Source organism: Marmota monax, unplaced genomic scaffold (genome assembly GCF_021218885.2).
Source record: "Marmota monax isolate L192 unplaced genomic scaffold, Marmota_monax_Labrador192_F-V1.1 WCK01_AAM20220418_F8-fsc00164, whole genome shotgun sequence".
Lineage (NCBI taxonomy): Eukaryota > Metazoa > Chordata > Mammalia > Rodentia > Sciuridae > Marmota > Marmota monax.
In genome coordinates, this window is record NW_026693313.1 from 213,156 (window position 1) to 234,143 (window position 20,988).

The 20,988-nt window shown below is 38.5% G+C and overlaps 1 protein-coding gene across 9 annotated transcripts in view; it reads right to left on the minus strand.

Annotated features, from left to right (window-relative positions):
• Positions 1 to 20,988, minus strand: part of Ipcef1 (interaction protein for cytohesin exchange factors 1) — a 163,211-nt gene that overhangs the window by 57,849 nt on the left and 84,374 nt on the right. For 4 of the 9 annotated variants that reach the window (XM_058583187.1, XM_046456622.2, XM_058583186.1 and 1 more), the window contains 2 exons: positions 14,252 to 14,300; positions 13,470 to 13,639 (listed from right to left, as the gene is read on the minus strand). In XM_058583187.1, the coding sequence (XP_058439170.1) occupies positions 13,470 to 13,639; positions 14,252 to 14,300 (219 nt within the window). Of the gene's footprint in view, positions 1 to 13,469; positions 13,640 to 13,996; positions 14,182 to 14,251; positions 14,301 to 17,036; positions 17,183 to 20,988 lie in introns of those variants that run through there. The other 5 variants (XM_046456625.2, XM_046456626.2, XM_046456629.2 and 2 more) reach the window with 4 other exon arrangements.

Here is a 20,988-nt window from a genome sequence, read left to right on the forward strand (position 1 = left end):
GGGGAAAAGGACTTTTTTTCTTCTAGATAGTAGAGGTAGGCCTGGCATTGAGAACCCCTGGCATCCTTCTAAGAAGTAAAATAATTGTGAATAACATCAAATAAGAGCATTCAACATAAACCAGAGAGGTTCTATGCACAGCCTTTGGAGAAACACTAATCCTATTCTGAGTGTGGGAACTCATGAAACGGATGGGTTTTTAACCTAGAGCACCAAACCAACATAGTAATCAGATGGGAAAAGTGCATATTAATAAAATTATAGAACTCAGACCAGGCCCCAGTAACTAACTAATTCTACACATGAGACTAACCAAGTCTCAACCAAGAGCTGTGATAGGAGGATAAAAGAACCTGTGGTCAACGCTTGGCACAGGAAATAGAACCATGACTTTGGAGTCAGAATATCTCAATGCCAGTCACTTACTGTGTGATCTCAGGAAGAACACTTCACCTCTCTGAGTCAGTGTCCTCACAGTGAAAAAGCAGATATAAACAGCTTCTCAAATTAATGACACACTGAGTAGGTGATTTTTTTATGGAATGTATTTAATACTGTAAATCTGTTAAAGCTATAAAAAAAAAGAAGAGTCTGTTATCATTAATCCATAGGAAATAAGAGGAGGAAAAAGAAAACAAAAGAGAAGGAACAATTCAGAAAAAGAAAGGTGACGTTAAATAACTTTCTGGCTCAGTCCATTGTCACTAAACAGCTCTTCCTGTGCAGAACTGCGTCTGCAACTCCGCTCTCCTTTGTCATCTTTGCATCAGATTAATGGTTGGAAAAAATTCAAATTCTTTGGAGAATAACAATGCTTGCCAGCTTGCTAAATTCTTCACACATTACTCAGGGCATATTTTTAATACAACACTACTGCATTGGAGTTTATCTAACAAGACACAATAAACATAATTTTGATCCTCAGAGACTTTCCTTTTACAAATGCATAAACATAGATATTCTCCATAGAAAACATTTGATAAATGTTTTTGGCTAATAAACAGAAAGGCCCAATTTCCTATAGATCCCAAAGACTGGGTATTAATTATAAAAATGGACCCAAATTGCTGCTGATGACAATCATGACAGTCCTGAGCATGTGCAGACTCCAGCAAGGGAGAGAGGGTAAGGGCTCTGAAGCATGCAGGTGCTGCTGGGGACCCAATCGGGTCCCCTGGTCCTTGCCACCCAGGTCCCCTGGCCAGACTTCCCACTGCTGGGACCTGCACCCCTTTGAGGGAAGGCTTCTCTGGCTGCCCACGACCCACCTTCCCCCATGCAGAGGTGCTCAGGGTGAGCTCTCCACTAATGACTGATGGGACCTGGGGTATGAATTCCCCAGCTCTTGCCTCTCACAAGCTGTCAGAATTCCCAACATGAGTAAGCATCAGTCACCCTCAGAGCCTACTAGCTTCCTTCCCACCCTCTCTCTTGACCGTCCTTTTTTCCTGCAGTTACAGTCAGCCTGACAGATTCATGGGTTCCATATAAAACCATGAACCAACCATGGATCAAAAACATTCAGAAAAAAAATGGTATCTGTACTAAACATGTGCAAATTTTTTCTTATCATTATTCCCTCAACAATACAATACAAACACTATTTAAACAGCATTTACATTATATTGTTATCAGTAATCTAGACAGGACATAGGGGAGGATGTGTAAGCAAATACTACACTATTATATATGAGGGCTTGAAGATTCAAGGATGGTAGAATTCCAGGGCATCCTGGAAAAGTCTTCTGCATATCCCACAGGATGACTCTATTTTCAAGATGTCTTCCCAAATCAACTACATGTACCCAAATCCTATTCAGGGTCTGCTTCTGGGGAATCTAAACCAGGATGCCAACCCCACAGCAGAATAAATAACACACCTGCTCTCCATTATGACCCCTCTGTAATATCTCCTCCTAAAATCACCCAAGGACATGACTCCCTCGTTATCACATTAGGTCCCGATAAGTGGTGACCAAGAGGGAGCTGGCATGTTCTTCTGTGATTGACAATTCAGCTCTCCTGACTCACTTAGCTTCTTCAATTCTCTCCCTATAGAATCATAACTGAAATTGTGTTACTTCCAGGTAGTCAGAAATTCGAAGGTAGTCATTACTCCTAGAAATGTCATTTTCAAAATCAGTTAAGGTGGACATTTCACAATTTAAAAGAACTGTGTGTGAGTGTTCTCCATAGTGTGAAATGCTCAGCATAGCACACATACTACCCCTCTGAGCTTCTGCTACCACCTGCTCTCTTAGAAACTGTTAACCCCAGAAATGTGAACATCTTCACCTACATATGCTGGTCTCTTCAAGAGTCAAAAAGTAAAGAAAAGAAAGAAACAAAAAGTAGAGGTAATACATAAAAAGAGCAAGTGTCAAGTGAATTCAAAGACATTTGCTTAAATCTCACTATTACAGAATAAATCATATTCCACCTAATAAATCACATCTACCATCCACAATTAGAACAAGATCAGGAAGAATGAATAAAGAAATACCGTTTAAGAAACTTTAAAATTTGTACATTCCCTTTCAATATTAGAGATTAATGAGGAATAAAAACTAGGGTTAATTCTTTTTAAAATCACAATGAGGATATACACATCTTGCCTTCACGCAAAGTATATTAATCTTCAAATTCTTCAGGAACTTTCAGATCTCTTCAAGATGCTTTAGCAAAGTTCACAAATCCATCTCCAAATCCATGCCCACTTCTATATCCATCAAATCCTCTTCCATAGCTACTTTCTGGTTCTGGTCCAAAAAATTTCCACCACCACCACAGGGGGAATCCCCAAAATAACAGTTTCCTCCTTTTTCATTCCTAGAGCTTTGGACTTTTTGCATTTCTTCTCTAGACAAAGTCTTTCTTACTTCTGCATTATGATCATTTGAAACACAATTTTATCCACAGGATCATGGTCATTAAATGTAACAAAGCCAAAGTTTTTTCCTTTCCAGACTGCTTATCAATAATTATCTCAATGGTATCAATTTTTCCATATCCTTCAAATTAATCTCTAAGGTGGTATTCCTCAGCATCTTCTTTAATTCCACCAACAAATAGCTTCTTTGTAGTCACCTGGAGGTGACAATGTTGCAGGTGGCCCTGGTTATGGAAGAGGAAGAGGAGGATGTGGTGGAGGGGGACCTGGATATGGCAACCAGGGTGGTCTGGACAACAATGGAGGAGGACATTATGGAAGTGGAAATTATGCTGATTTGGGAATTATAGCCAGAAACCTTCTAACTGTGGTCCAATGAAGAGTGGAAACTTTGGTGGTAGCAGGAACATGGAGGACCATATGGTGGAGAAAATTATGGTGCAGGAGGCAGTGGAGGAAGTGGAGGTTATGGTGGAAGGAGCAGCTACTGAGCTTCATCCTACTTGCCATTAGTTTCACTGTATAAATAAGAGAGGATGAGAGCCCAGAGGTAGCAGAATAGCTTCAGATCATCGAAATAACAATGTTAAGGGAACTGTTATCAGTTATACATAAACAGGCAGTGAAATGCCAGAAGACACCAAAGCAGATACCAAGAGACATTTTGTGAATGGATTGTATTCTTAAAGAATATTACCTTACTGTGGATGAAAGATTGTAAAAAAAAAATGCTTTTGAAACAGTGTCTTAGCTTTTTAATTGTTGTCTCTTTCTAGTGATCTTTGTAAAAGTGTAGAAGCACTCCTTCTTTGATAACGCTAAATTTGTAAGTTTCAAGTGACATGTGAAATCTTTTTCAAGGTCTTTCTCAAAGTTTTGAAAAGCTATTAGCCAGGAAGGATCATGTCTTATGTAATAAGACATAACATTTTTCCTTTAAAAAATTTTTAGTGCATGTGCAAAGCTATAAAGCTGTTGTATATTTATGATTTAATAAAATAAGTCTAAAGGGAAAAAAATCATCTACTCAACAACAAATCTGATTCAAAGATGGGGAAAAGGTATTTCTCCAAAGAGGATATGCAAATGGCCAATTAGCACTTGGGAAAGGTGTTCATGGCACTCATCATGAAGGAAATGCCATCCAAAACTGCAGTGAGATATCACTTTGCACTCATTAGGATGGCTATTATCAAAAGTAAATAACCAGATAAGTAGGTGCTGGTGAGGACATGGAGAAACCAGAGCTCCTGGCACTGTTGGTGAAATATAGAGCAGCTACTGTGGAAAACGTCTGGCAGTTCCTAAAAAGAACTATAAACAGAATCACCATGTGATCCTGCAATTTCACTTCTGAGTCTATACCCAAAAGAATTGAAAGCAGAGCTCAGGGAAATGTCTGTCTGTCCATCTTCACAGAGGCATTATTGACAAAAATCAAAGGGGAAAGAAAGCAACTGAAACGTGTGGATATACAAAATGTGCAATATGCTACCATGGAATAGCATTCAGCCTTCCAAAAAAAGGAAATTCTGACACAAGCTACAAAGTGGATGAACCTTGAGGACACTCCACTAGGTGAAATAAGCCAGTCACAGAATGACAAATGCTATATGATTATATTTACGTGAGGGAACTGGAGCAATCAATTCCTAGAGACAGAAAGCAGAAATGTAATTGTCAGGAAAGGGGAGGGGAAGGAATGAGGAGTCACTGTTTAATAGGTACAGAGTTTCAGCTTTGCAAGATGAAGAGTTCTAGAGATGGGTGTCTGGAGATGGTTGCACAGCAACATAAACATGCTCAATGTCACCCAACCGTACCCTTAAGAAAGGTGAATATGATAGAGGACACAGAGACTAACCCACAAAATTACAATTTTCTTATATTAGACAAAGGCACCAAAAACATACATTGGAGAAAAGATTGCCTCTTTATCAAATGGTGCTGGTAAAACAGGAAATCCATATGCAACAAAATGAAATTAAACCCTATCTCTTACCATGCACAAACTCAACTCAAAGTGGATCAAGGACCTAGGAACTAAACCCTGTGTCTAATAGAAGAAAAAGTAGGCCCTCCATCATGGGGGATTAGGCCCCATCATGGGGGATTAGGCCGCAACTTCCTTAATAAGACTTCTATAGTGTAAGAATTAAAACCAAGAATCAATAAATGGGATGGACTCAAACTAAAAAAAAAGTTTCTTCTCAGCAAAAGAAACAAACTGTGAGGTAAACAGAGAGTCTACATCTTGGGAGCAAATCTTTAACCCTCACACATCAGATAGAGCACTAGTCTCTAGGGTATATAAAGAACTCAAAAAGCTAAACACCAAAAAACAACCCAATCAATAAATGAGCTAAAGACCTGAAGAGACACTTCTTAGAAGAGGATATTCAAGCAATCAGCAAATATATGAAACAATGTTCATCATCACTAGCAATTAGAGAAATGCAAATCAAAACTACTCTAAGATTTCATCTCACTCCAGTCAGAATGGCAGCTATTATGAAGACAAACAACAATAAGTGTTGGCAAGGATGTGGGAGAAAAGGTACACTCACACATTGCTGGTGGGACTGCAAACTGGTGCAGCCAATATGGAAAGCAGTGTGGAGATTCCTTGGAAAATTGGGAATGGAATCATCATTTGACTCAGCTATCCCACTCCTCAGTCTTACCCAAAGGACTTAAAAACAGCATACCACAGGGACACAGCCACATCAATGTTTACAGCAGCACAATTCATAATAGCTAAACTATGGAACCAACCTAGATGTCCTTCAATAGATGAATGGATTAAAAAATATGGCATATATACACAATGGAATATTACTCAGCAATAAAAGAGAATAAAATCATGGCATGTGCAGGTAAATGAATGGAGTTAGAGAAGATAATGCTAAATGAAGTTAGCCAATCCCCAAAAAACAAATGCAAAATGTTTTCTCTAATATAAGTGGGCTGATTCACAGTGAGGTAGAAAGGGAGAGCATGGGAGGAATACATGAACTCTAGATAGGGCAGAGGGGTGGGAGGGGTAGGAGGGGCCATGAGTTAGAAATGATAGTAGAATATGATGGTCATCATTATCCAAAGTACATGTATGAAGACACTAATTGGTATGAATATACTTTGTATACAACCAGAGATATGAAAAACTTTGCTGTATATGTATAATAAGAATTGTGATGCATTCCGCTGTCATATATAAATTTGAAAAGAAATTAATTAAAAAATTACATTAAAAAAGAATGGTGGATATGATAAACTTCATAGTGTGTGTATTTCATCCATGATTTTGAAACAAGAAACTTTTTAAAAACTGCACCTACTGCCCTAAAGTCATTGTGTATCAGAAAAGGATGGAAGCGTATCTGGCACAGGACATTTTGTAAGATTCACAGTGGAAGAGTGTCAGCGGCTCTCGTGCCCTTGGTGAGCACTGACCCTTTCCCAGGTGGCAGCACCTACTTACGCTTCTCTTTGGCAGATAAGGACACATCTGGCTGCAGGGTCAGGTGAAAACCTGTCCTGGTGTTGAGCCCAGGGGTAGCTTCCAACAGATACAGCATGCCATTTCCTTGTGTCTTTTTTGAAGACACTATTTCTAAAATGTTCCCCTAAATTCTGCACCCTTAAAAACATTCCATTTAGTTTTTTGAAGTTTCCACTGCATAGCTTCCTTTGCAAATATTGTTGAAGCATGTTCTCTGGAAGACGAAACTCAGCAGTGGGATGACAGTGAGTTTCTCAGCTATCTAGTCCATAGAAGCATCTGCCCTGACCCTTGAAAGCGTTCCCTGGTGGGGGGGGGGGGGGGCTAGTGATGGTGGGTGATAGAGATTTCTCAGGGAAATCCTCAAATCAAACCAAAAGTTCAGCTTATCTCCTGGGTCACTCCTCACTCCATGCTTGGGAAATGTGTTAACTCCTGAAATACCACCAAAAAATAACTCATGTATTATCTGCCCTCTTCCCCAGCAAGGGAAGCACTGTGTTGAAGAATACCCCATGTCTTCCAGTCGCCTCCCTGTATTATGGCTTACAGTCATCCTTTGCACGGGGTAGTAGGCCTTTTTTTAGTATTCCAAGCACAGGGTAGGCCATAGCCACAAAGGGAAACCATTTCTAGTGTCCTGAAATCCTTAGCACTACTCTGCATCCTGAAATCACAATACTTATGCTAGCCTATTTCTTCTAAAGCCAACATAAAAGTGCTTCTCTTTGTATGTATTCCTTTGATGTTTTTATATTGCCTTTGTCTCCATTTGATCTTCTCAAAGCAGTTCTGAATTATATAAAGAGAGAGTTCTGGGTCAAAGTTTACTTATAAGAAAATGGATGCATAGAGTTAGACCAATGACCTAGCAATTCCCAACTTCAAGAGAAAAAGTGCAGAGCTAGAATCTGCACAACAGACAACCTTATACATGCTGGCAAAACCCAACTTCCTGCTTTCTTACTTAAAAGAGCAGAGAAATTATACAAATGTGTACATACACGTATTTATACGTCTGTGTCAAAATATTATGTATATGAATATTTGTAAACATTAACATTTATATATACACATTAGTATTTATACATTTATACATACATAGATTTAATACGTATCACTTCAGATTTAGGTTAGTGAGCTGTGCATGTATTCACTTCCTGTTTGCTCTTTTAAAGGATTTTAGAATGGAAGGCAATTTTATTTTAAATTCTATAGAGAGACAAATAAATAAGTCTTGATCCATGAATCATCATTTTGAGGTCAACTGGTCACTCGCAGCTACTGGTGCATCCCATCTAGCCTGTCAATGTTTCTGCTTCTCATCCTCCTTTCTAACATGAATTCTAGGCTGGCGGACAGTTCGCTAATTTCATGAAATTGGTTTGAATTATTTTCACTGAACATTTTCAAACATTGGAATTTTTAAAGATACACTCAGAAACTGGTGATTGGCTAAGGCAATGAATATAGAGTTCAGATGAATTAGAAGCCTATTATTCTCCTTTTGATAGAAACATATCAAGGGACATGTCAGGGGCTCGATCATACTTTGATTAGATAATTTACATAACTAATTGATAGTTAAATAAAGTAGTAAGCAATTCCCTTTAAAAATTCTGCCGCCTACTATATATGTATAACCTCTAGTCTACAAATACAGTGAAAATCACACAAAAATATGTTTTCAGGTGTTTACACTGTAGTCGATAAAAGAAGAAAAGTTAAAAATTTTTTTCTAACCTATGGCAAATTTACTCAGACATGTTTCCAAAATGTATGCTAATACATGATTATGGATAAAAGGCACAGAAGACTAAAAGCCTCTTTCTCAGGGAGAATTAAACCATTCTTTCCCCCCACCCACCCGCTTCAGTTCAAAGAAAGGCACTCTATACTGAAATTTTCAGGATAGTCATCTCATGAATAGAGAGATTCTGGTTTTCAAATAACATTTTTCAACAAGGGTAAATTCTGCCCAATCTAAAAATGGATAAGAGCTTTGCTATAAAGATTCTCATAAACTTGGTTCCAAGGAAAACACTTTCCAAATCTAAGATCTTCTGCATGCGCAGCTGGTGACACAGACGCAGTCACTTGACTCCACAGACACACGAAGCCATCCAGACAAGAAGAAACAATCACATCTGCACAGGCAGATTGGATTCCCAAAGAACTGAAAAGCCTGCATACTGTGCACTAAACCAGCTACGCACCCACAAACCTCATCGGGTTCCCACAAACATTCATGAAATGGTCAGGTGATGCACCCAGGGGCTCCCTTGAATTGTTGATACAACAGCCCAAGTGGCATCAATAAATAGTTACTTTATTATAAAATGCAGGTATCTAATAATTTTATACAAATAAATAATGGACAAAATGGAAATAAACCAAGTAAACAATACAAATGAATTAAAATGAAACACTTCCTTCCTCAATCTTCATATTATTTTCCCAGCCTCCCTGGGCTCCAAAACTTGGCAATCATTTGGTCTCACTTTAGCCTCAATTTTTTTGTCCTATGTCCAAGTACTCTCCATATGTTGCTCTTTCTTATTAGCAAACCGTGTCCCAAATTTTCACGATGGACACTCCAGTCTAGAAGCTTGTGTCTGAATGCCTGCATCTTCATCTTCATCTTCTCCTAACTGGCTTTCTCAAAGTCCCCTCATTGCCAAAGCCTGGCTGCTACATTGTATTTTTCATGTGCCAATTTCACTTCCAGCTCTGGAATATGCAATGGCTCCCTACTGCCTACTGGATAATATCCACGTTCCTACCCTGTGTGCAGAGGCCCTCATTTACTGGCCCTGGGACACTTCTCAGTGAGGAAGCCATGCAGTCTGGCTTTGGTGATGGAGGATCTTGGTGTTAATACCAGCTCTGCCGCCGTTTACCTCTTATAAGGCTTTGAGCAAGTTCCTCCTTTCCCCTGGACTTCAATAAACTCACTTGAAAAATGGAAATAATAAAACCTACCTTGCTCAGTTATTATGAGAATTCAATATGATGCCTAACACAGTGGGTTGGCACAAGTCCTTTACATTTTCATTCCTTTGTTCTCCATCACATCACATGGGGATGCCCATCCCCCTTCCCTCTACCTCTCAAAACTCCTAATAAGTGTGGGTAAAACAGGAACAGCTGTGTGGGATCAATTGGGAAGCCTGGGGCCTTTCTAGAAAACCCCAAATTGAACCTTTCCCTCTATCTGTTTTGAAGAACAGAATTGGAAATCCCTTTCTTAGAAAATTATTTGCTTTCAAAAGCAGCCCTTGTTTGTGAGGTCCCATTTCTCACAATTCCTATGAGCAATGCAAAGGCTGATGATTCCTGATTCTCATGCATGAAATCTACCAATTTTAGCCAAGTGCCTATTAAATGTAAGATACTGAGCAAGGTGCTGAGGATGGATCCATAGTTGCCCTACATAGATTATTATCAATTATGGAAAACAACCAGGATGAGCGTGATTACAAAAATAATAGAGATGCTCAGGAAGCAGACAGAGGCAGACAAAATTCAGGTCAGAAGATTAGGTGAGTCCATGTAGAAGGAGCGCTTTTTAAGCTAAAATTTAGCTAATGAGGAGGAATAAGCTTGATGGAATTAGGCTGAAGAAAGATTTCAGGACATGGAGACCTGAGTTTTCTGAGCACAGAGAAAGCATGTGCAGAGTCTCAGTGGGAGCTGGTGCACAGGAGAGAGGGATCTGAAGTCCTGTCTGGAAGCCTGGGGTCGGTGGGAGGTGTGGGGAAGCAAGACAGGGACCAGCTGAAGAGAATCCCTTTGCTTCACAGGAAGTGAAGTTGCACTTTATCTTAAGGGCAAGGGGAGACCAGAACATGGGTTTTAATTCCGGGATTTTAAGCAGATGGGGTTTTCATGGCTGTTAAACGTACATATGGCTTTGCGAGACTTGGCATGCAGTCTGTGTGCCGTATCACAGTCTAAGCACATAGAACTTGAGGCAAAATATGCCAGGTGACCTTTCTCAGGGAAGTGTGGCTAGTGCAATAGGAAGCAGCACAGTGTGGGGAGAAGAAGGGATGCTCTGCCTTGGTCACTGGGTAACAATAACACCAAAACCCCTGGGAAGGGAGCGGGTAGTGTGGTCTCATCAGGCAGTGTCGGGACCAACAGGGACAAGCAAAGGGATCCAGTGGGATCAACCGTCACTTCACAGGAGAACTGGCCTAGATTTCACTTCTAGCCCTGTTCTTCCAGAACCCCACTGAAGGCAGAAACAGGTGCTCCTAATCATGTCCTCTGTCCTGGTCCCCAGATGCAGCCAGGTTGGCAGGGCACAAGGATCACGGATTAGGAATCAAGGGGCCTGAATGTGATGCTGTTTTCTTCCACTGACTACTTATGCGACTTAGAGCAATTTAAACAACCGCTCTGAGTCTCAGTGTTCCCAACTTTCAAAAATGTGGACTAGTTACTGCCTGTTGGGGTGTTTCTAACGACCAAATAAAAGCAAATATAAAGGTTCCTAGACTCTCCCTCGGCATGTAGCAGACATCCTGTTAAGAGGTGACTCTTACTATGAGGCCAAGAAGTCACACACCACAGGGCTGGCCCTCCCCCAAGAATGAAAATATGGAAAACAGGAGAAGAGCTCGCTCTCCATTTAGGTGTCTTAGGAGCAACTCTGTTGAACCTGAGTTCTTCAAGTGGCAGAAAGTAAATAAATGTCTTAGCTTGAAGGCAAGTGCTTGACTCTTATTTCACAGCTGATATTCACAATATGACTGCTAATTAAGTATTCATTGAGGGTTTCCCACAACACATACATAATTAAGATGTCAGGGAATGTGTGTGTGTGTGTGTAAGTGTGTGTGTGTGTGTGTGTGTGTGAGAGAGAGAGAGAGAGAGAGAGAGAGAAAGGGAGGGTAATTCTCCTATGGAAGGGTCCTTCCGTTGTAGACCATAATAATCTGCTACCTTCCTGGCCACCTATTGTCAAGCTTGTTCTCAACGTGATGTTGCTAATCTAACTCTATTTGAGGACATGATTGGCAACCTGAGTATTGCTTTTGGCATTTGCACAAAAACAAATCAGGACAGGTGCCTACATGGGTCTGCAGCTCTGACCTTCCCCTCTCTTTAGCCTAGTCTCAGACAATGCTGCTGCCCCCTGAGGAAGACTGACATTCTGATACCTAAAATATGAAAGACTTGCCGCCTGGGGGTAACTCATTGCTCCTCTAAGGAAAGCATAAGCCCAAATGAGCCAAATCTATAAACATGGGGTTTCAGAGGGACTTTCTTTAAAGTCTATGAAGACAGGGATAGATCCAGAATGTATTTGCTGAATAATCTGAGAAGATGAATTTACAGTTCCAATGAAGCTTCATTGCTTCCCATAGATGCACTGTGCAGCATCAGTACCCCATTTATCCAACAGTCTCTGGAAGTTCCCCCAGAGCTGTTAAAAGGTTAATCAGGAAGTCCTCTCATCTTAGGAAAGATGCAGATGACCACCACTTGCCACAACCACCCAAGAGCAAGAGCCTAAAAGAGTAAGAAACAAGAAAAAAAAATTTATGTTACCCTTAATTCCCGTGAAGGAAGCTGTATTTGTGTAGGAAACCCCCCCTCAGGATAGGAGACAAGACCTCAGCCCCAGCTTTTCTTGAAGAAGAAAAGCTAAAACTATTCCATGCTAGACAAGATGGGTCCCGAAGGGAAGAAGGAGACAGGGAAGAGAAAGGAGAGCGTAGAAGGCTGTACACGCTACCAGAGGCTGTCTCTGGTAACCCCCTAAATCTTTGATAATTCATCAAATGCTTAAAGAAGTGGATTTTTGTTGAATTTGATGATGAGCTTTGTACCATGCTGTGCATGGAGTGAAATCAAAGAAATCATCCTGGAAAGAGGGGTGCAGAGAGAAGCCCAGCAAAATGTGCTTACTGCAGGACACTGATGTTGAATCTGAGTCCAACTTAACCAATTCCTTGAAGGTGCCCAATTATCTGAGTAATTCAAATTTTGGGCTAGTTTTTTTAAAATTTTATTTTTGTTTCTTTCTTGATTATGCAAATGTATTTTGACTAGTGGCCAATGAAGGTAAATTTATCAACTAAAAAGCTGGCCCACAAACAATATGCAGCACCTGTTTCCCATTTGTTAAGTTACATGCTCCATGACGCTATTGTTTAGAGAGATGGACTTGCACATTTTAAAAGAATGGCAACACATAAATAGAATTTTTCTGACATATGGAAAATCTTTTGAGTGCTTTTCCCTTAACTGGTTAAATGACATCCATTCTCATGTTCACAAAGAGACCAAGCACTCTGGAGATCAGCAAAGGACTTCACCAGGGTCAGTGGAGAGAAGTCCTACCTGGAAGAGTCTACTGATTCCATATGTGACAATATCAGCATCTCTAAATGTTTCCAGCCATGAAAGATGAGCACACCCTCTAACAAGAACTTTCTTTCCTTCTCCTTGCAGCAGCAGAAAACCAGCCTGTGAAGCTGACCACAACTGTGTCTGCCTATTAAAGGATAAATTAGGTGACTATCTTATCCACACATGAGTGGTTTAATGCCATCACAGAACAGGAGACTCCAGTCGCCAACACAACACTGGCACGGAGGGCAGCAGTTCCAAACCAATGGATAGCAAAGGTCAGAGGGATGGGAGGGGAAACTAAATAGAAATAGCTTCTCTGCTCCCAATCAGTTCATACCCTTGATAGAGGGAAATGCTGAACCCTTTTTCAGTAGAGACCTTAGCCATGTCAAGTTCCCATATAAAGTGATTTACATGGGCATGTAAATCCTGAAAATGCCCGCATCTCTCATGGAACAGTAACATTAATAGAACCCAAAAGCCTCCTTCGGCAAGGATATAAACTGGGATCCCCTCTTTCCTTCCTCCCCAACCAAGGAGTGGTCAAGCAGAATGGTTTTCTCCTCTGTAAAACACAACAAGATCACCTACATTTTTCACTGCATCAGAAAGGGTTTCTGTAACTTATTTGCTATGTTCCTAATCCCAGAAATCAAAATCTTTAATCCACCCGTCGGTAAAGAGGCTGGGGACGGAGGACAGAGGACTCACCATTTGATTGCTGTACCAGTACAGCGAGGACCCCTTCAGCACCACCCAGAACTTTTTCCATTTGTTGCTTAGGAAAGTCCCCTTTTCCTTTTTCTTATACAGCCACCCTTGGCAGTCAGCGTGTCCCAGATCTTTACAGGATATCCTCCTCCGACTCATGGTAAAAAAACCTGCAACAATTACACCGACAGGTAAGTCTTCCCCCGATTTATGTGAGACCCTAAATCAACTTTTCGTGGTATACCTCCTAGAAGTTGGATTTTTTTTCCCCAAGATTTATGCAAAACAAATGCAAAGAAAAATCATTTGTTTTATTTTTGAACATTCATCTGATGCCCAGAAGGCATAAGACATGGGGCAAAGACACCGTGAGACTAATAGGCAAGTAGTGCTCTAAGAATACTATTCACCAAGAATAAGTTGAAAATTGAACATCTCGAGGCTGGCAGGGACATCGTTGCCGTCACAGCTCCTTTGAACAATGATAGCAGTAGTTATGCAATAGATGTGGAAGGGTTAAACCTCACCTAGCGACACAGCCACTTCCCGACCCGGTGCCAGTTTTTCTGAGCTCTGTTGACATACCACGAGGGATTAATCCAAGTGAACAGCATGTCGTCATTTCTTAAGATCGATCCGAACATCACCAAAAATTAATCTGTCATCCACCTCCTGATATTAACGTTCAGACAGACAAAAATCTGATCCCAAACAAGGCATCCGGGAGAAAAATCCACACTCGTGCACACAAGAGATTAAAGAAACAAAAGAGATCTAATTACCTTGAGTTTTCTTCCTCGGCTTCTGACGCAAGGGAACCTGCTGGAACTGCTGGAAGGAAAGAAAAGAGGAAATTTCTGATTGTGTTGTAACATTTGTAAAGAGAGAAGGAGGGAGGAGGTGGCAGTGTTTATGAGCAGGGTGGATTCTAAAAAAAACTCTCCGAGCAGAGCTAAAGGGGAGCCACTAGCTGAGGCACAAAATGTGCTAATTAGAATCAATATACATTGAGCTGAACCCGAAAAAAAAATGTAACCGGCATTTATCACTAATGTTTCCTGTTTCCACCCACAGGCAGTTCTCACTACTACTTCAGTTCTGATAGCACAGTGCTCACCGAAGTTTTAAGGACTCATCGATATTTCCCCTTTTAATTTTCTGTGAGATAAGGAAAACTATATTCTGCATCATTTCTAAAAATGATCATTTTTAAATACCTGGAAGACAGCAGGGCACAGTGGCACACACCTGTAATCCCAACCACTTGGAGGCTGAGACAGGAGGATCACAAGTTCAAGGGCAGGCCGGTCAACTCTTAGAGATGTTGACTCAAAATTAAAAAATAAAAAGGGCTGGGGATGTAATTCAGTGGGAGCACCTCTGGGTTCAATCCCCAATGCCCACAAAAAAAGGAAAAAATTATTTATAAAAGGAAGACAACTCAAAATATTACAGGTTCATGCTGGTCTAAATTCATGGTCCCACTATCACATAATTTTACTTACACCTAAACCATATGAATTAAATACCCCAAAGAAAGAAATTTCAACTCTGCACAATAGCACAGGCCTGTAATCCCAATGTCTCAGGAGACTGAGACAGCAGGATAGCAAGTTCCAGGCCAGGCTGGGAAATAGGCCCTGTCTCAAAATTTTAAGAGGGGTTGGGGATGTAGCTCAGCAATTAACCATCCCTGGGTTCAATACCTCATACCAGAAAAATGACAATAATAAAAGAAATTTCATATATCTTTTGGTGTGCACTCAGTGACTCTCAAACCTCCTTATCAAGAAATTCTTATTTTAAGCCAAGTTTAAATTTCTTATTCTGTCTTTAGCTCTAAATATTTCTCACGTTTTATGGAGGAAAAATTCGTTATCAACTACTCTTCTGTGCTAACTCTTCAATATTCAAATCAGATATAAGACAACATATTTGAAATACACATATTTTTTCACAACACATTTTAAACAACCCATGTATTACCAGAATACCATCAAAACCAGGAAACACCTCAAAAGAAACAATTCTCAATGGTGTATGTCTATATGCATGTGCAAATATAGAGAATTTTTGCTTAAGGAAATTTCATTTTCCTTCTACAATATCTAAGCTGAATTTATTCAAGCTTAATGAATTTGCCTTTATGCAAATTGTGAATTCAAAAAATTTTAAAGCATACAATTGAAAAATAGTTCTTAAAGTTGGTAATCATGGCATTTTATATTATTCTATATACTTTCTAGTATTCTACATAACTATTGCTCTAATAGCTCTTGTATATGATTCTACTATATTTTTGAAGCATATATGATATACAGTGGAAATGTGATAGTATTTTTAAATCTAGAGGCCCAGAATCAATTATGGCTGTCATAATGAGTAGCTTGTGTTACACAGGGAAAAATCCCTCTGAATCTACTTCCTTATTTGTAAAAACAAGATATTTACAAGAATTCCAATCCTATAATTCTCACACAGATTTGAAGAGTTGTGTAAATGCACGGATAACTAAAAAACATAACTTTATATGAATAAGTGCAATAAAATATTCTATCATTAACATATAAACAAATACATCATATCTAATAAGCAAAAATCTCATAATTTTTTTAGTATCACTTTGTTTCCTTCAGCAATGATGAAGTTCAAATTAAGTCGTATTTCCTGGGAAATATATGTCCTGGGAAATACTGCTCTTTATTTTATGAATGTTCCCTTTTCAAAAGGAATGATTGATTAATTTCTTTGCCATAACTTTTAAGCGAAGACAGACATGTGACATTCATAACATGTTACTAAAGTCTAAGCATGTTATCATGGAAAGGACCAAGTCTCAGCTCTATTTCACAAGTATCTCCCAAATGTCTGCTTCTTGGTCTAAAATCCCTATCATCCTCCTTCTTTTAGTTATAGGTGGGTACAATATCTTTGTTTTATTATTTCATTTTTATGGGGTACTGAGGATCGACCCCAGTGCTTCTTCACGCAGGCCAGGCAAGCGCTCTACCACTGAACCCCAGCCCCAGCCCCAGCCCCTTTTTTAATATGCCAATTATCTGAGATTATTACTAAACCCAATTAGTACCTATAGACAAAATATTTTTGCCCAAAATGTATGGGAAGGTAAAACTTACCCGAGAGCCAGTACTAGAACATGTGAACTTAAACAGTGGGTAACAGATGGAAAATCAGGGATGCAGAGGCCCCCGGGGAGCAATTAAAACAACTAAGAACCAGAGGAACCAGGAGAAAAGAGAGTCATCCACAGTCATTCCTAGACAGCTTGGGCCCCAGGTGAATAAAATGAAATTACATTATTTCAAACAAAAAGAACACCTTAAAGGGAACCAGCGGTAAGTGAGGCAGTCCCTAGGGATCAGTCACAGCATCTGCAAAGGTCGGCAGGAGCAACATGCATTCCATGGCTCCTCACTGGGCCCCAGTGGGTCTCCTCCACCCATCCCTCATGGGCTCTGGTGAGACCCGGGGCTCTCCAGCTCCCTCCATCAAACCCTAGTCCCAAATCAAAGTGTGCGCTCTGTCTCAGTTTTGCCCAAGACCGACCTTGGTGTCTATTCTCTTGCCCAGGCTGGGGTGAGAAGTGAGAGTCCCGAGCAGGGTAATGCAGCCTCAGACAGAGTGGGTGTTTAGTCCAAGCAAGCACCTTGGGCAGCCTTCTTTGAAAGAGGAAGGCAGCACTGGGAGTCAGCCCTGCTCAGAGAGTACTCCTCCTGACGCCAATTTTTATTAACTGTTTAAACGTTTCCCTTGGCCAGAGACAGAGTGCATATTATAGAAATAACACATTATAGGGGTTTCGGTTTCAGTTGATCTATGTGAATTTGAAACCTAAATTGGTTAAACGAGAGGATGAAAACAATCTTTGAAAACTTCACTGAGTCTAAGATAATTTTCCTCCTCACAACAGGAAGTGGAACCCACTAACTAGTCAGTCTCAAGATCTTAATGTGGTTTTCTTCACTAAGTAAGTGAAAGAAGTAAGCAACAAACTCTGAATTTTGAGACAGTTTCTCAAGAGGGGAATTATAATTTGTTATCACCATAAATACTCAGAGCCTAATAAGATATTTTCCCCACACTATTATTTTCCAGTTTGTAGGTAAAATGGAAGACAGATTCGTTTAAAAAAAAAAAAAAAAAAAAAACATAAATCTGCCCTAACTTGGATATAAAATTTGGGGGAAACTCTCCTTAAAAATATTTATTTTCTTTTTATTGAAATACATTTTTGCTCTATTTTTTGAAGAAATGATTCAAAATCTCCATTTGGCCACTAGTCATTCAAAAACACAGAAATATACTAAACAATCAGAATGAAATAAACCAAGGACTCTCCTTTGATATTAAATAATGGAGTCAACACCCAAGTTACAGGTAGTATTGACTTCTAATCTATAAACTAGTTTAGTTGTTAAATCTTGCAGGCACTATTTATCCCATGGTGTATTAAAGTTTAGAATAAGATGGTTTGTCATTGTGACTCAGGTCATTAGCAAAAGTTATACAGTATATACTGGCAAATGGGCTCTCTGGTTGCAGAAGCTCTGATTGATAACATTTGCCGATTTCTGTATTACAATTCTACACATCATTGACAATTTCAACTAACAGTACTTTAGCAACCAAGCCACAAGAATTCCTGAGCTCTAAAGGGTTCCTGTTCTCCATAAACTCCTGACATCTCCCCAAATTCCTCTCCTCCTTCTTTGAAAATTAAATTCACATTTTTAAAGGGAATAGTAAAGTTTTTGATTAGTGAAATTTTACTTGTGATAATATATTTTAAAACTTGCTTGTTATTTTAAAAAACTATGTTAAATATCTGTTAATACATCAATATGAAATGAAAACCCCTAGTAATGAATAATGGAGACAGGTAGAGAAGTCATGGTTTGGATGAGATCACTTGGAGAATGTACAGATGACAAACGCTTCAAGACCAACATATTACAGAGAAGCAAAAAGAGGCACCCATCAGGAGCACTAAGCAGAACAGCCAAAGACAAAATCAGGAGCAGGGGTGTCCTGGAGACAGGGGAGAGGTTGAAGAAAATAGTAGGTTGAGACCATCAAATTCTGCTAATACAAAAGAAAAGGTGCATTGGATATCTTGGCAAGACATCTTCATTGGTAAATGGGTTGGGGAACAATGGGAAATAAAGAAATCAATAGCATTGCAGACTAGTCATCAAGAATCTTTACTGAACAAGAAACATAAATGTGTAGGAAGTCTCAGTGCCAGAGGATGGAGAATATCACTTGCTTCCTCCAAAACCAAGCTTCTATGCTTAAAATCATTATCACAATAAGATACAAATATGTATTTGGAAAGCAATTTTTGACTTATTTTATACTACATTTTGCTTGGGGTTTGACATTATTTTTAAGGAAGTAAAATACAAATACAATTATAATTTCTGTGAACTCCCTCCCTTTTCCATTTCCCTCTCATTCTCCCAGGTCATACTAACCTGAATTCCTCATTCCCATACATTTTCGTATGGATAAACAGTTTTTTAACAATATTAAAACAATAGCATTAATATAGACCATCAATTTTTGATATTGTTTTGACATTTTTCCTTGTTGATACATGTGGCTCTAGCTCACTTTCAATGCTGCCATAAATAAAATTGTCACAATCTGTTGATCCATTTATCTTTTCGTGTACATTTAAGTTGTTTACAGTTTGCCCTATCACAGCAGTGTTGCAATTAACAACTCTAGAATTCCCATTGTGCATGTATACATGTTTTTCTGGATTGCATATTTATCTGGAAATGGAACTGCATGGTAATAAGATATGTGCGTGCATCTTTTAACTTTTTGGATATTCCTAAATTGCTTTCAAATTAGCCTACTTATAGTCCCTCTTGAAACATAATATTTTCAACTTTGGTTTTGGTCCCTTATAATTTCAGATCTCCTTCCCTATACATCCTGTTTCTCTTTTTTTCTCTCTCTCTCTCTTTGACAGTTTCTGTTCTTATTATTCATATCTCCTTAAATTTTAGAATTTGCTGTTATTCTTTTTCTAATTCTTAGACATGTTTGCCTCAATTTTTTCTTTGTTTTTAATACATTTAGAGCTATAAATTTACTTCTGAATTCTACTTTACTTATGTCTCCCTGTTTTCCAATTCTAAATCATATATTTATGTCTATAGTAGATAGTCAAATGTATTTGCAGGTTTGTGGAATCATGGAAACTTTTAAAAAAATGTTTTCCGTTTGATTTCTAAATTCATTACATTATTTTCAGGAAATGTGATCTCTATGATATTTCTTGAAATTCATTAGCATTTATTTGTGACTTACTACGTAGTCAAATATCATTAAATTCTCTATAAACCTCAAAGTTCTTAGTTATGTTTCCCAAATCTTTTATATCTCTATTTAATTTATATAACTCTGTACTTCTATCTTTTTATTTAAAGCCTCTCTGTGTGGTTTGTTCATTTGCTTGTTTCTACTATTTTTTGTATAAGCAGCATAAGAATATGTGTAGATGTCTTTAAAAATACAAGATTATCTATGTCTTTTAATAAGTGAGTTTAATCTATTTACATTTATTGTAATTTGTATTTTGTATTTTCAGTTTAATTTATTTTATCTCTTTCTTCCCTTTTGTCACATTCTATTTCTCTGCTTTAATATTTCTAAATTTATCATGTATACAGCATAGATCATCACATCTTAACTCCTTCTTTATTGTCTATGCTCTTGCTACTGTAGCCTAGATTTTTACTTTTCCATTCAAATGTTAGGATTATTATTATTTATCAAACATAAATTAGTAATAAATTATTCTATCAACCAAAAAATATTTTTTTAATTTTAACATTTTAATATATTAAAAATATTTCACTAATATTATTTTTTAAAGTTTCCAATGTTGAGCTTATGCCATCCATTAAACTTTCTATATCCAGGAATACATCTGATTTTCTACTATTTATAGAACTTTTTCAAAAATCCATTTATACTTTTTCATTTGGTCCAAATTATTTAAAAGACTCTAAAATAGTTAAAAGATTTTCTGAATTTCATTATTAATTTTTTGGTCAGTATTTAAATTTCTTATTAATTTAAAATTAAGTTATCTTCTAATTTTTTATCCTAGTTTCTCTTAGCATTATTTTTTAATGTGTTTTGGAATTTGTCTTAGTTTGGGCTGGAAAATACAAAATTATATACTGGGTGCCTTAAATAACAAATATTTACTTCTCTTAGTTCTAGAGACTGGAAAGCCCAAGATCCAGGACCAGATAGTTATTTTCTTATTATATCCTCTCATGGCCAAGAAGAAAATCATCTATGTTTTTTGTTTTTTTTTTTGATAAGGACACAAATACCATTCATAAGGTCGCCAACTTCAAGACCTAATTACCTCCCACATACCTCCTCTCCTAATGTCATTACATTGGTATTGGATGAGGGCTTTAGTACACAATTTAGCAGCGGGGTAGACACAAACATTCAGTCCATAGCAGAG